Genomic DNA, 16420 nt, shown 5'->3' with positions numbered 1-16420 from the left:
AGCCCCCTCCCCGCTGACGGAGCCCCCGCTGCCGTCCCGCCGTCCCCCTACCCCCGGGTGTTCGTCACAGCTCGCACTCACTGCAGCCGTCTCCTCGTCACCTTGTTCTTGGCATTCTGCACACAAATAATATTCAGATTAGAAACATCTGGGGTAGCATCTTCTGCATTGGGTTTATCCCGATACGCTTAGATCTCCATGCAGAGGATGGTCTAGAGGAACATCCCCAAGGAACCAGTGCTCAGCTCTAGCACAGATCACAGTGAGCCCCCGCTGCCTTTACCTCCACGAGCTCATGGAGCTACCAGCCGAGGATCCTGCAGCCCGCAGGGAGCCGTGATGTGGCTCCTGCACTGCCTGCTGTCCTCACTGCCACATGCTGACAGCTCTCGGTGCTGTCCGTGCTCCTCAGCATCGCTGAGCTAGCGGCTGGCATACACTGATGCCTTTGAGGAGATGCCGTACTGAAGCACTTTTTTGTCTTTCTATCTGGCAAAGTTCGCTGGCCTGGGAGGTCAGATGAGAGGAATTAGCGGTGCCTAATGGCTTTCAAGTCTGTGAATTGTGACTAACTAACTTTGGATATAATGGCTAAAGTTGACTCATTTCTCCCCGGGGAATGAGTCCGCCTGGAGGAAGCGCTCTGCGTTGTCGCAGCGCATCGCACACACGGCACTGCCTGGAGCAGGCTCGCTGTGCTGCGTGGGGCCGGTGGGCTGCACTCACTGCGATGAAGCAATGCTGCAGGCCGTGCTGCATCCCACTCCTGGTTATTTACTTCTGGAGTGGCAACCCCAGGCAGACGCAGGCCTGCTAGATGCACCAGGCACTGAAAGATCAGCCGATCCTTGCCCCTGATAGCTGGCAGACAATCTGCTGCAAAGTGCTTACCTGCTTGGAAATCCGGCTAGACACAACAGTACGCCAAAATAATTACACCAACAAAATGAAATTCAGACTCTTTATTGGCTCTGGCAAAGTAAGGCTTCTGGAGCCCCTCACTTCACTGTTCCAGTCTCAGTTTCAGGAAAAAATAACAATCACATGTAAGTCATTATTTCTTTTAAAAGTTACTTCTAAGCTGACAGCATTGCTGTAGACAAGATCCTCAGTTAATTCAACAAGTCAGCAGCAGCTGGGGGAGAAGACAATGTTCATTCTGTGCTCTAACCGCCAGCCCCCGACTTCTCTCCAGCAGACCATGCCACCAGCGATCCTTTTGATGTCTGCAGTCTCCGTGGGTAGAAAGGGAATCATGTTTATCTTCAGAACATTAAAGGCAAGTACTATGCTTTGTTCTAATTAAAGTAGCGTCCCCAACCAAGTACTTCTAGATGTCTGCTTGCAGACACTTCTCCTTCCATCCTCTTTGCTCCACATGGGCAACTGTCTGCTGCAGCAGCATCCAACTAGTGTTTGCCTAGTTCGGTGTCCCACAGTATTGCAGAGGGAAGTGTCTTATCTAGACTGTGTCGAGGCAAGGTGCTGATGTGAGCTCCTCTTATGAACCACACTGAGAAGATACGTGACAGGGAACGTAATTGTGCCTGAACATAACATTCCCGTCTAGCCAGGATTTAATTTGGATGAGGTTTCATGCTGTAGTTATTCCATATCAGTCACATGATGAAGCTACCTTTTACTGGCAGTAGGATACCAGTAAGGGCCATGGAAATGGAGAACCAGGAATGATGTTAGTTTAGCCCAAGACAACTACACACAATGTAGTTTGGAGAATTTGGGACTAGGAATGGCTTCAGGCAGGTTTTACTTGTCACAGTTAAAATTATCCATTGCCAGGGACAACCAGCAGTACGTCAGTGGGAGGGATTTGTGGCTTTAGTAGAGGTAAAGAGACTCCAGACTCAGAAGATTAGAACATAAAACTGAACCTCAGGCCTGCTTATTTAAGAAAATAACTCTTTAGGGGGAGAAGTCCCCTTCCAAGCAGCTAAAATGCATGTCAAAAGGCACATCCAGCGCACAAACTGCCTGTAGCCAAACAGAGCATTTTCATATGAATGAACATGCTAAGAGACTTGTGACACTAACTTTTCTCAGCAGTGGAAGAGGTAAATGAAAATACTGCTAGACACAGCAATGTCCACAATAAAAGACCCTGCCACACGGCCCACCCTGCTGACACACTTTCACCAAGCCTTTGGTGACAAATGAATGCAAAATTTCTAGGACACAAGCCAGAAGCGAACCACTGAATCAGAATAGTAGAAAATGGCTTGGACCTCTCGTGCTGCTGAACAGAACAGCCTGTACTGAGATGACAGGTGTGGAAATTTACCTCATCGGTGCTGTAGGTGCGTCACCCGGCCCAACTTTATGTCACCCACCTGTCCTGCTTAAGGATTATCCTTTTGGATGCTCTCCCTTTATTCCTCAGTATTAAATTCTCCATGTCTTGCATCACCCACATTGCACACTCCACCTCTCATAATCGCATGCTCTTTCTCTCCACTGGCCCAGTAATAGGCTGAGAGAATCAAACTGTAGCTTCACTGCTTTTTCCTCAGCAAAACATTTTTTTCCAGGTTGAGTTATTTTTAGCCTGGCTCAGTTCCCAAATCAGATTCACTGCCTGGTCACATGAAAAGCTGTACCAGCACATTCAGGAGAAGCAGGGGAGCACGCACTACAGCTATGAAAGAAGGTACAGGTGCCAGAGGAGGATGGGCTTACGCTAGCTCTGCTGCTGAAAGAAGCAATTGTGGAGATGCAGCCTTGGCTTCCCATTTTTTTTTTTTGTGTATTCACCAAGAGCTCTGAGAAATTTGTCTTAATGCACACAGACCAGGGATGCTGTTTGCATCCGTCAGCTGGAAACACTGCCAATCCTGGGAACTTCAGGGATTTCCTAAGATTGATCCTCAGCCTGCCTGAGGAAGACAGAACCATTAGGCGTAGGTGGTTATCACCCTCTCCTCTGCGGCTTGAGGCTATCCCATTACCCTCCCTCCTCAGAGCAAAGCTGGATGCTGTATGAACTCAGGTAACTGACACAAAACTTCTGCCTCCACTTCACTGTAAAAGTCCAGCAGGCAGACTGCTCAACGTCACACAAATCGTAAATGGGACACAGATCTTGAACTGCAAGCCCAGCTTTCTCCTCATTCACGTCCTTCTGTCTGGCTTGGTTTACACCATTATGGGCAGTGTTATTCCCAATTTCCTGTAATGCACTGACCCCAGGGTTCCCTTGGTACCTATGGGAGAAGAACAGGGCTTTCTCCAAACAGGAGTTACTTTATTGCAATTAATTTTCAGATGCATTTGAAAAGTTACTGAAGTAGCCTTAAAAGCAGTCACTGACCAATCTCGTAGGTTCTGCTTCTAAAATAGAGCATTAAATAATAATAGTAATTAAAAAAAAAAAAAAAAAAAAAAAAAGCATGAAAGCTAAGGAAAAAAGTTGGCAAGCTCTATGAAGGCATTAACTATGCTGGCAGCATCTGACAGCAGGCATTCCTCACCTCACCTAGCCTGAACTGACTGCGAAGGGACGCTTACCCTCTGCTGCTGCAGAGCCATCCCACTCCCTTCTCTCACTGCAGGGCTGACTCACTCTGCAGTGCATGCAATCTGCCACACTACAGGGAACTATTTATGTGCTGGTAGACACCACCTCTTCTGAATCAGGCACTCTACAAACTGTCATTTCATTGTCTGAGGCTGCCTGTTCTGTTCTTCCAAACCAACCCGATCCCTCGCACACGGAAATGCACGGATCTGGATGTGAGTTAACGCAGGAAAGGAACTCAGAGGTCCGCACTTTTCTGGAGTAAAGAAAATTTTGAGAAAGTTTTTATTGAATCACTTGAGAAATTTGCTGACACAATAGCATCAGCAAAGGACTTGAAATGCAAGCTTTCACTTGGGAGTCACCAACGAGGACCTAGAGCATGGCTGCAGAAGAAATGCTCAGCCAAGGCTACAGACTCAGATTGGTAATCGTGCTCAGTGTATTTGCAGGTACTCAGCGCACAGCAGTCCTTCACCTATGTATGAATTTTGCTTTATGCCTTTCTCCGGACTTGCATGGGTTTACAATAATAATGAGGAAGGCTTGATGTCCCAAGGCACAAATCAAAATGCTGAGGATGTTTTACCTACATTTGGTTACCTCAGTATCCATCAGCACTCTGGGCCTATTGACTGCCACTGTGGCACCACAGGACATTGGGATCTTAAGGAGTTCCTATAGAATGGTATAAAAAAATCTAAATTACCTTTTCTTTTTTTTCCCCTCACAGAGGTGAGAACTACCTGTTTAGATGTTCTCAAATACATTTGCTCATATTCTCCTAATCTGGCTAAAAACAAAGCTGGCAGCTAGTCCTGCCTAAAGAAGATAGAAGTTCTCGAACAGCTGCACCCCAGCCAGGCACATCTCCCCTCCTGCTGCACAATCACAATGCAACTCCTCAGAGCAGAGCTGCAAGACAGAAGCGTATGCAGCATGCTTTCCAGAGCATGAATCCAGCCTTCAGGCCTCCCAGCTGCAATCTCAGCCAGAACTTCTTGCAGAAGTAGCAAGACACTCACTGCAGAGCATTATGCTACAGTTTGCACAAATGTTTAGAATGCCCAGGTAAAGCTTTATAGTCTGTTTTTGCTCAGGAAAAAGTGAGCAACACGATTCAGATCAGGAAACTGAGGAAATTCTCCCCTTCCCATCCAATGCTTCAGAACTCCAGGATTTTCCACAAACCAACTATCTCTGCACCCTGCCCCAACCCCAAAGCACTACGGTACCACTGCTGGGACTGTCACCCAGTAAAGCCACTCTGAACATAAAAGCAGGAGCACCCCCAAGCCCAGCAGCTGACAGCACGTTACATGCATTCACACCATCCTTTTAAGAAACAAACCAGTTAATTGATTAATAATTAGTGATAACCAACAATATTACCAAGTGGTCCCTAGGCTGGAGACAAGCTGCTCTGAAGGTGTGACTTACCACCAGGTTAGAAGCTGTATTTGTGTTACCCAAGTCACTCCCAGAGCTCTGACAGCTGGACACAGCTCTTCATTACTTCAGACCTCTTTCCTACACAGGTATACAAGAGGTGCAGCACTGCCCAGGCAGATTATTGATTATCAAGGTATTTCTAAGTATCTACGTTTAACAACACTTTGGCTTGAACCAATAAAAGCTTCCTCTGTTCCCCAAACTATGCAAGTAAGATTAAGGTGACATACATCCCAAACACAACCTGGAACAATTGCCATGGCTCCAACACATCTCACAGTGTTGCTGTGACATTCAGATATCCCCAAGGCAAGAGGAGATTGCTTCAGTATTTGCTAGCTGCAAGAGCAGAACTTCTCAGCTTGAATGCTCCTGATTTGGAAGTTAAAAATACGAGTTCTTGAATGAACCCATTTTGCTGATGAGACTATTGTTCAGGTACTCCAGCAGCAATTGCTACTCACAGTGCAGCTTTCCATCCAGCCAAGTTTCTGCAGTGCAATCAGAAGGACAAGCTGCCTACAAGCTCCTTGGCAGCTCCCGTTCCTTGTCACATGCTGCAGCCAGCACCCTTGCGCCATGACTGGGCCTGGTCAGGTCATGCTGCAGTCAGCTACACGGCACCGCCGTACAACACAGAGCAAAATGCACCAGGCAGGCAGGGGGCAAGCACTGCAACAGCCTCACATTCCTGCTCTCAAGTGCTCCCCTGTGCAGCAGTTGGAAGCAGCAGTCATTGCTCTTTGACCACGAAGAGGGAATGCTTTAGCAGCTGATGACATGACTCTTGGTGCAGTGCTCAGTCACTTGGAAGAACCTGCCTCCCCTCCAGGGAATCCCTCCTCCTCCTAAAGGAGCAGCTAAAGCATTAAATCAGAGGCAGAGGAGTCATTACAGCAATGTAGTGAGGAATTTTTATTTGGAAACATGGTATAAGTTTGTAACCCAACACTGGGTGCACAACTCTGATGCCAGAGCATACGCAGTTACTACTGAAACACGGGAGTGTTTCGGACAATTGCTGTAATAAAACACGAAATTCTCATACTCCAATACCAGGACACTACAGCAATCTTTAGAATCAAAGTTACATCCAAGGAATTCTCTGCACTTACAATTGACCCCACAGTGTAATCTACCTATATATAAGATTAATATATATAGCATGGGAAATTGAAAATCCTTGCTCCATAGATGTATGAACATGTCAAGTCTTTTATAAATAAACATCCAGTGAAGAGAAAAATTACATTTCTAGTTCATATTTATACATAAAGTACTAACAGCAATGGGTGGAAAATTGCACGCAGGCCACCCCAAGCCATGCAACAGGCTTGGAGCAGCCCATCCAATTTAATATTGAAATACACACAGGACAGACGAGTCACTAACGTACATTGCGCATTTACAAGAGATCAACTACCAAATTGGGACAACTGTACACATTGGAGAAACCATTTTCATTCTGGAGCTTTAAATGTTGATTTGTTACATCTCTTTACATCATACTGCGACATTTACTTTGTGGAGAGGATAAGGGCAACAATGAGGCCATAGAGACCCAAGACTTCAGCGAAGATCAAAATCAGGATCATGCCCACAAATAACCTGGGCTGCTGCGCTGTTCCCCGTACACCTGCATCGCCCACGATGCCAATGGCGAAGCCAGCAGCCAGCCCACTGAGGCCCACGCTCAAGCCAGCGCCCAGCTGAAGAAAGCTCCTGTGGGACAGAGAAGGAAAGATTCAGTGGCAAGCAACAGGACACCCAACCCTCTGACTTCAGGCTAATCTCCCCGCCCCATTATTCTGCCACAGCACAGCCAGGTCATTCTAAGGCCTCTTGCGCTGCAGGAGTTATACATGTTAACCCCTCCTGTATGTCAGACAAGAACAGCCTGATTTTCCAGGCAGGGGTACCTGCAAAGGACCTTTTCTACCTGTTCTACCTTGGATCGAGGCTCACTGCTCAGCCAAACACAGTGCTCACCTGCTGTAGCTCATTCAGCGGCATCGGTACCGATTGTTAGGCCTCACAGAAGCATTGTTCTGCTCTGACAGCCACGCCAGTTCCAGCTCTTCTCAGAAGTTGAGATTAAGTTTCAGACTATAGCTGGTACGAAGGTACGATGTACAGCCTGAGGATTGCTTTACCAAGGTGTAAAGCAGCAAGCATTGTTAATTATTCATTGGCACTTCCCAGGCAACAGGAGAGCTATTCAGACCTTCATTAACTCCTGGAAAAACGTGTGCACTCCAGCTCTAGAATCTGATACCACAAAACAAACTCACCCTCCTATCCCCAGACTGTCTGTACAGTTTCATTCAAGCCATAAACCATGACATTACTTGCAGTGATATTGCCTGCTGTTATGATGTTAGCTAATACACCACTACCCGTGAGGCTATGGCACTGCGTAGGACAGCTGAAATCCAGTCTGTACTGCAGAGCTCGGGTTAGGAGCATTTCGGATTTACAGCCAGCTGTGCTAACAGTCCTCCCAGGGTCTTCAGCAAAATCTACCCATTCAGCAGCAGCAAAATATTGATAGAACAGACTTCAGTGACACCAACAGGGATATAACTTACTTGAATAGTGTGATGGAAGGTGAAAGGGCATTGGCAATGAGGACCGCCACTACGAGGCCGTAGATAGCTATAATACCCGCCATGACGACAGGAATAATTGACTTCATGATGAGCTCAGGCCTCATGACAGACATGGCTGCAATACCCGTGCCGCTCTTTGCGGTTCCATAAGCGGCTCCCAAGGCTGGAAGGTAAAAAAGAAAACATTAGGCAGGTCCCCAAATAACACGGCCTTTGTTACACTGCAGCATTAGGACAGCCGAGGTCAGCAAGAGGAAGGATTGTGCAAGTCAAAGAGTCACTTGACTGCTTGGTTTGTCAGACGGGAATACTCCCTTAGGGGATGGGGAAGTGACTTACCAGTCCCAGACTGGAACTAGATAAACAAAATGGTGCCAGTCAAGTACCACTGGCCACAGAACATCCTCTAAGAAGCCACCCTGCCATGAGGCTAGCCACACACCCCTGCAGACACATTCCCCATTTAGTAGCCAAATCCCAAGGTCTGAATATGAACACATTACTTCAGCATTTGTGCCCTCCCAGCACCCAGACTGCAGAGGCTCAGTTGAACTAGAGGGAAAAAAAAAAAGTGTCTTGTTACTGCAGGGGGATGTTGCCTGACAGAAGTAGGTTTTCCCACTGCTGAACTTTGAGATACTTTGGGTGCATTTAAGAAATCAGCCCATGTTTAACAAGTTGCCTTGTGCTATCCTTCACGGGGCCTTTTCTACCACAAAAGGCATCTGGTCGGTGCTCTGACCTGGAGTTAAACGTGCAGTTTCAGCTCCATCAGAAACATTTTGAAGCTGCAATGAACACTCATATTATTGCTGCGCTTCAGCCCTTGAAGGGACTCCTTCCATGCACACCCCGCCTGTGAAGGATTCAGGATTGCAGCTGCTGGAGCCACAGAACGGAACGGCACAGCTCACAGCTTCGGGATGGTCACAACCACCTTAGCCCCGAGGCCTGCTGATCACCTTGACAGCTATTTGAACATGCAGCCACTAACACACAAACCCAAAGCTTGTTTTTCAAGGCAGAACACAGGCTTGTCACCTTAGGTGAGAGCTGTTAGAAACAAGAGTCCCAGAGTACTACCCCAAAAAAATAGCTTCTGTCCTGAAAGTTTTATACCAGTTTCACACGAGCTTCAATGCCTACCTCGTTCTGTGATTCTGAACTACTCAGGAAGATCCCTTTTCTTTCAGCCACATGCTGCAGCATTTCAGAAACCTCTACCTGCACTCACTGCCACCCAGGAGACAGCACGCAGCCATCCACAACCACGCTTGAAGCAGCACAACCAGCTCTTTACAAGGGAAAGTTTTTTCAGACACCACCAGGTTGACATTCAAAGGTAACAGTCCTGTTTAACTACAATGAAACTTCTTTTGCCTGCTCACCAAGGTCACTGGAGAGCGTTAAATCTACAGGGATTTCAAGTGCCTGGACTGTTCAGGACTTCTTATATGCAACTCTGGTCCATCACTTTTAAGAACTGAGTTTTCTCTAGCAGAGGCTGTTCCACGAAGACCTGCTGCTGCCTCTTACACCAGTTTTCAAGTGCAGAATGTCGCACGTGGCCCAAAGGAGTTGCTGAGGTATTCAGAGGGCTTAGGCTAAGCACTTCCCCAATTCTCAGTATTGGGAGGCAACTTCATGCAGCCAAGAGCTGAGCAGTAATCCTCCTTGCTTTGCATTGCAAAACTTCAGAAGATTAATGAGGGTTCTACTGCTGCAGTAACACAGGACTCACTACCAGAAGTTATTTTAGTTACAAAGACTTGAACAGAAAGCCTCATCAACTACAAATTAGTTCTGCATTAGCAAAGCTCTTTAGCCTCCTGTAGCCTGGATCCTCTTCCTTTTAAAGTCTTAGCTATAAAGGAGGCAGATGTAAAAAGCTGCTCAGGACTAGACCACTCCAATTCTGCAGCTTTCTTGGAAGCACAAGCCAAAACCACGAGACAAGTTTCACCTGGAAATGCAAGCTAAGCCCCAAAAAAGTGTATAAAGTCAAACAGCAATATCAATGATTCTACTGCTTAGGACAGCTATGGAGTTACTCTAGCTGGAATTAGGAAGCCTTTCTTCTGGAGAAGTATTTCCTAGGGGCTGGATACCAGGGGAATCAAGGTTCAGACTGTCTACATCCAGACCAAAGCATTTGGCAGAGGCCATTTCTCTACCTAACCTTTTTTAGTTCTCTCCAGAAAGAAAAAAGGCTTGCAAGAGAAGCAAAGTTCACTACTCGAAACCAGATCAGTCACTACTTCCTCCCAGCCTGAAGTTACTGAGAGGCGTTGCCATTCATGTGGCAATGGATTACAGCAGCTGGTTTTGTAACACCACTTCCAGAAAGCCAGCCTGCTTCGGCTTTCGGGGCAGGATGATGATCAAAGCAAGCTTGTTAATTCCCAGTTATCAGTTCCCAATTCTACAAGACAGGCAACTTACACCTTTCACTGCATTTAAATGCATTAACATATAAAGGGCAGCGAGCTGTCACACAGCTCGAATTCTGGGGTGGTGCTGAAGAGCTACTACAGTCCCAGCAAGACGGCCGAACGCCACACACCCAGCCCCAGAGCTTGGCACAGCTGCGGCTTCTTGTTCAGCAGCATCTCCACCAGCAGGCTTACACCAGAGCTCACTGCACCTCCACTGCCTTACAGCTCACTCTTCACTAGCCCGAGAAGCGCTCCTCGCACAGCTCTGTTACAGCAGCACTGCATTCCCGGAGCACAGCCCCACCTCATTCCACCAGTGGCACCTCGGCCAGCTCCACACCCCCTGCCACCTGCTAATGCTGGAAGCAGATGCACTTCGCACAGCACTAGAACGCGGTGGATGAATTTGAAGGCTGCTCTCTGAAGTCCCAGAAAGCCAGGTGTGAAGAGAGCTGCGGAAGTAATGGGACCAACCTTCTGTAGCTGCAGTTAGGACGTTCGGTAAGGTCACGCACTGAGCACGGTAATCTTGAGCTAAGATAGCTGCCCGTCACCTCAGGTGACCTCCCCTCAGTAAGGAAGGGGCTACTGCCAAGAGAATTACATTGCTTCTGGGAAGCTCTGCAGGCACACACAGACAACTTCTGCAGTCAGATGTGCACCTCCAGTGACTGTAAGAAGCCTTCAAGTCCAAGAACCCCTTGCAGACATATTGCTTCTTGCAGTCTCAGCAGCTGCAACGAACCCACCCGTGCTCAGCCCAAGCATACAGAAGGGCAGCAGCAGCCTCACACAGCGCAGCACCATCGGGTCCCTTCGGAGCCAGCGCCTTCCACCATGGGAAGGTGTCTGCACACAGCAGGGGCAGAGGAAAGGCTTCCAGCACGTGAATGAGCTGCATTTCCTTGCATTTGGAAGTGAGCGAGTGACACCAGTCAAACTTGCAGTGATACCAGACAGCGGCACTGCAATCGGAAATCTGAGAGATCATCCCGGATAAAGGCTTGCCTCTGGAGCCTGTCATAATTATCCGACATCAGAGGGGCTCCCACACGCAGCAGGCAGTCCTGCCTTGAAGCAGACAGGAGGCATGGCTTCACCTGAAGACCTGCTCATTCTCGGGCAGTTGTCAGCCAGCTGGAGAACTCCACAGGAGGCTGCACCCAGGTCAAGTACAGCCCTTGCTGTGCCGTTCCAGGAACTCAGTCATTTTCAAATGAAATGTTTCCATTTTTCCCCCACTGGTGTGGTGTGTCTCCACACCAAGTTCACCACAGCTCTGCACCAGGTGACAGTAACACTCCATGGATGCCTTGAAGAAAAGCTGTTCAGGCGCACATCTGCATCTCCCCAGGAAGGGCAGCTACAGGAGCAGCACCTGAGCCCGCACACACCCAGACCTCGCTGGCTGAGGGCCGCAGCCCATCCCCAGGGATCACGGGGGGAGAGATGAGCATCCTACAGCTCCGGAGCTGCTCCAGCACCAGGGAGGCTGTGCTTCTCTGTCCTCCCCTAAGCACGCAAGGGCACGTGGATTTATGGAGTCAGAGAATGGTTTGGGTTGGAGGAGACCTCAAAGGTCACCTGCATCCAACCCCCACCAGGTGCAGGGACCCCTCCCATCACACCAGGTCGCTCACAACCCACCCAGCCTGGCCTTGGGCACTGCCCGGATGGGGCACCCACAGCTCCTCTGAGCAGCCTGGGCCAGGGCCTCACCGCCCTCTGAGTAAAGAATTTCTTCTGGATATCTAATCTAGGTCCACCCTCTTTTAGTTTAAAACCATTCCCCCTTGCCCTGTCACTACACCCCTGCCAAAAAGGGCACACTGTGACCTCTCCTATAACCCCCTACAGGGGCTGGGAGGCCTCTGTGGGGTCTCCCCGGAGCCTTCTCCTCTCCAGGCTGAGCACCCCCAGCTACCCCAGCCAGGCTTCACAGCAGAGGAGCTCCAGCCCCCGAGCATCCTCACGGCCCTCCTCCAAACCTGCTGTAACAGCTCCGTGTCCTTCTTGTGCTGGGGCCCAGAGCAGAGGGGCACAATCCCCTCCCTGCCCTGCTGCCCACGCTGCTGTCGGTGCAGCGCAGGATGCTGCAAGCACACCCTGCCAGCTCACACTGAGCTCCTGCCAGCCAGCACCAAGTGCTCAGAGCTCCTTGCAGACTCCAGTAAGCTCAGAGCTAGCAGCTTGCAGCACTGTCAAAATCGTCAGAATCAGCCTGCAAGGCTAACAGGCAATCGCTCCTGTTCAGCACGTTTGGGAACTGAAGTGTTTTCGAGTCGCAGCTCCTCATGGTTTTGCTGCAGAAGCAGCAGCCCAAAATAAGAAGGGGTACGAGTCAGCTGCCCGAGGAGCTGGGACTTCTGCAGTTGGTCCTGTGTGCAGTCTGCGACACTACACAGAAGCCAGGAGCATTTTTAATCGGTATGGTAGGAGCTAACCTTCCCCAGGAGCACTGACTTACTCCAGCAAGCAGCAGGCCTGGTGGCTCGTTACTTACATTCCTTTATCACATCAGCCCTCCTGCAACCCCCAGATGACCCATTTCGGGGTGCACCACTCCACTGCAGGTGCTGGCTGTGGAGATGCCCCACGTACCAGCCTGGAGGAACACTCACAGCTCACACCAGCCGCTCACAGGAGGCACCCACAGCTCCCAAGCCTCATTTCCGAAGCGTGTTCAGCAACGTTCAGACACGCACGTGGCCCGACCAGCTCGGCCTTGTGCTCCCCACTGCAAGGGAATAAGCCCAGCAGGTTGTGCTTTGCTGTTTTGTGAAGGCAGCAAGCAGACAGAAGCACACTGCTGTGAAGCTACGTTTTTATTTTTTATTTTTTAAATCACCTAGAGCTTGATCAGGCTGTAGTTTCTCAGCCTGCAACCAGTCGGACTCTGGACAGACCGCAAAGGCTCCTTCTAGGAAGGAAAAGGAAGTTGACCAGCAGGTCCTGAGGCACCTGGCAGTCATCTCCACTGCTACTGCTCTGCGTGTTCCCACCAGGGGGCAAACACCTCCAGGCTTCAAAGTCTGCAGTGCCTTTGGGATGAGACAGGAATCCCACCATGTACAAAGCACAAGCAGCACAACACCTGCTTCAGCCAGGTCTTGCAGAGCCGATAGTTAAGGACTGGTTCTGTTTGTACCGATGCCAGATCTGGTTTCCAAGTTCCAGACCCTAGAATTTACTGAGTGGAAATTACATCCTAACTTGTAGCTGCCATGACCCACTGAGTGCTCCTGCCCCAACCACTCGGCCTTCAGAGCTCTTTTGATTTGGAACGGAGACCGCGCCTCTGTTCTGCCATCTCGTTTTGTTACCTGCAAGTTGCACCCAAGGAGCCTGCAAGCTCCTCTTCCATGAGGTCCACGCATCCTTACTGCAGCTCCCCTCCCACCAAGAGCCAGCATTTCAGGATGCACAAGTGCCATTTGCCCTCAAGGGTACCAACTGGAGCCACGCAGCCTTCCAGAGCCAGTCTGCGCAGGGCTGTGAGCTGCAGGAGTGCTGCTCTGAGCCAGCCATTCCAGGGGGTGGGGTATGCACGGGTGGGACAGCCACTTAATTAGCTTAATTAGCTTGCCAACAGCTACAGCACTGGGGTCCCTAGTTTAAAATAGAGTGTTTTGTTAAATATGCAGCAGCAATGTGAAGCAGGACACAGGATGAACCTTAACACCACTGGCCAGAGCCCTCTTCATCAGCAGCCTTGCAGATGCCTGACCCAGCACCCACGGCAGCTGATGTCCCGTCCCCCCCCCCCCAGCAGGACCCCAGTTCCCATTCTGGGGGCCCCAAGCAGTGAGCCCAGGCCACCACATCCTCCTGGGAGACTCAGCACGCACAGCATCAGGCAGCTTTTCCCAACATCGTGCTTCTTCATTTCTGGCAAGCAGAAGTCACATGGAAAAGCCTCTACAATTTGATCACTCAACAGCACCTGACACTGAGCCAGCTCCGTGTCCTGCACATGGGGAATAAAGGAACCCCGGCCACCAGAACGGGTTGGAACCAGCCGGTGAGTGAGCAGGCTCCATGACAGCCAAGGTCACAGCAGCCTCCTTCAGCCTCCCGAGCTGCTATCAGCACTGGCTGACCAGAACGAGTTCTGCTATCTCTGTAGCATCAGCTGTTAATGTGCAAACATCAAACAGCACTGCCTGAAGTTGCCTGTTTTCACATCAAACTAGCCCGGACAGTATGAAACTCACCATGTTTACTACAAACAGGCCTCTGAAATCCAAACCCCACAAGAATCTGATCTTTAGATCCGTGAGTCAGACGTGATCACCGAGCCAGTTAACACCCATCTTTAGCTGCTTCTGCGCTGTTTGTCCAACCAGCCTTGGGTCCTTGCTCTGAAGTTTGCTTTTAGAACAGTTCAATTAGCATCAGCACATGCCACGGAACCACATCCCAACCCAGAAAGCTGCATGACACGGCAAGTTTCAGCTCACCCCGTGCTGGCACCCATGCCAAACTTCCTTAAACAAGTTACTTCACTAAACAAGCAATTCAGTTATGTTCACAACTGAGGAATAGTTCTGCATCAGCAGTATCTGCATTCCATTTAGATTTCCTCCAGTAACGAGCTCACCAGATGTGCTTAGGCCCCAACAAGAGACCAAACGGCTCCAACTTGCTGCTCTGAGGATCATCTGACTCTGCAACAGCAGAGCAGTCACGTACCAGCAGCACTGTAGGTACCAAACCCTCAGCAGCACAGCTTCAGCACCCAGGCTGAGCTACCCAGCACCACCCTTCTTGAACTTGCAGCCTCCCAATACAACGTTCACCAAACCCGCAGCATCCAGGTGGTTTCACTTCTAGCTCAGATGTGCCAAGCGAGGCTTTGGATTTTTATTAGAACGTTGACTCATCTCTGCGGCCCTCACCGTGCCTTCTGCTGAAGCAAACATCACAAAGCCCCTGGAAGGCCGCACGCTGCTCTTCTGCTCCCAGTAGGATTTTGGGAGAGGAATTAAATACTGAGCTGCCTTGAGGAAGCAGTCATTGAAGATCTTATTCACTGCCACTACCGAAGGCACTCACCTGCCAACTCTCATTTCACTTTTCTCCTACAACCAACTCGGTCAATTCCTCTGCTGCTGTCACCAGCTGACAGGCAGGTCAAGCAGTCTCAGGTTGGCTTCCATAGCACTCCAGGCAGTTTTCAGGAAAGCCCTAATGTGTCAGGCACGAGTACAGTGTTTGAACTCCACGGCAGCAGGCCACTAGCTGCCATCAGCCCCAGATATCTGCATCCTGCTGCTGGGCACTACCCAAGACTCGACACACCCAGCCAGGCCTTTCCATGGCAAGCGACAAGCCATGAACACCACTGGGGTAAAACCTGCCACCGGTCCACACCACCAGCACCAGCACAGCTGAACAGCTGCCCCTGGACATTTTACAGCCTCCTGTACACTTCACTCTTCACACAGCCTGACCTACCGCATGACTCAACCAGGAACAGCTTCTGCAGGCTCGCCTTCCGGATCTACCTACCCTCTGAGGGGCTGCTTTAGTGCGAGGGAAGCCAAGGGCACGGGCAGCAGCAACACACACACAGCTCGAGGCAGAGCCGGCTCTGAACCCAAGCGCTTCCCCTGCTCAGCTGGGAGCCTGGCTGGGGGGGCAGCCAGTGCAAGCAGCTCCTCAGAGGCGCTTCACCCCATGGCTGTGGGGCTATTACCGCATCCCTCAGCACCGGGGCAGCCCCGTGAGGCCCCCCCAGGTGGCACCGCACCGGGGGCTCCCCAGCACGGCCCCGGGATGCGGGGTGGGGGGGTGGGGGTTGGGGGGTGCCGAGGCCGCAGCCCGGGGCCGCCCCCGCCGGCGCCGCAGTCACGTGGGGGGGGGCTCCGCGGTGACGTCACGCGCGCAGACCCCTCCGCCGCTGCCGGGTGCCCGGATGGAGGGGGGGGGGGCGGCGCGAGCCCCTCCCCGGCGCGCTCCCGGGGCGGGGGAGGGGAAGGGAGGGGGAAGGAGGGGGCCGCGGCCGCCCCCGCAGCGCCCGGCGCGGCCCCGCGCGCACCCCTCAGAGGGGGGGGGGAGGTGCGGGGAGGGCCCCGCTCAGCCCCCACAGCCCCCCGTAGCCCCCCCCGGCCCCGCGCTCACCGCTGAAGACCATGGCGGCCGAGGCGCCCATCACGGCGAAGAAGGAGGCGTACTCGGGGGTGCTGTCGGACGACATGGCGGCGGCGGCGGGGGAGGAGGCCGGGGCGAGGCGAGGCTGCGAGCGGGGAGGGAGGGCGGGTAGCAGGGAGGGAGGCCGAGCTGCGCTGCTGCTGCTGCGGCGCCGTCCTCCGCGGGCAGCGGCCGGCCACAAAATGGCGGAGGCGCGGCGGGGCGGGGAGAGGCGGGGCGGGGCCGGGCGCTGTGGGCAC

At 51.3% G+C, this 16420-nt stretch overlaps 1 protein-coding gene across 1 annotated transcript; it reads right to left on the bottom strand.

Moving 5' to 3' along the window:
* Window positions 1-5875: 5875 nt before the first annotated feature.
* On the bottom strand, window positions 5876-16420 carry ATP6V0C (ATPase H+ transporting V0 subunit c). Its single transcript, XM_084536841.1, has 3 exons — window positions 16152-16420; window positions 7573-7756; window positions 5876-6706 (listed from the first exon to the last, which is right to left on the bottom strand). The coding sequence occupies exons 1-3, from the start codon at window positions 16225-16227 to the stop codon at window positions 6502-6504; spliced, it is 465 nt and encodes a 154-aa protein (XP_084392967.1). The 5' UTR covers window positions 16228-16420; the 3' UTR covers window positions 5876-6501.

The sequence above is a fragment of the Aythya ferina genome (genome assembly GCF_964211825.1).
Source record: "Aythya ferina genome assembly, chromosome: 15".
NCBI classification, from domain to species: domain Eukaryota; kingdom Metazoa; phylum Chordata; class Aves; order Anseriformes; family Anatidae; genus Aythya; species Aythya ferina.
Note: the sequence above shows the minus strand (reverse complement) of the source record. Positions and strands in the feature narration are given on the sequence as shown.

What these genes read in the sequence shown, in the direction of transcription:
- ATP6V0C (XM_084536841.1), bottom strand. Translation starts at nt 16,227, where the DNA reads ATGTCGTCCGACAGCACCCCCGAGTACGCCTCCTTCTTCGCCGTGATG. An exon ending in GGCCGCCATGGTCTTCAGCG is followed by an intron (nt 7,757 to 16,151) that starts GTGAGCGCGGGG and finishes TTTACCTTCCAG; the next exon opens with CCTTGGGAGCCGCTTATGGA. An exon ending in CCTTCCATCACACTATTCAA is followed by an intron (nt 6,707 to 7,572) that starts GTAAGTTATATC and finishes TCTGTCCCACAG; the next exon opens with GAGCTTTCTTCAGCTGGGCG.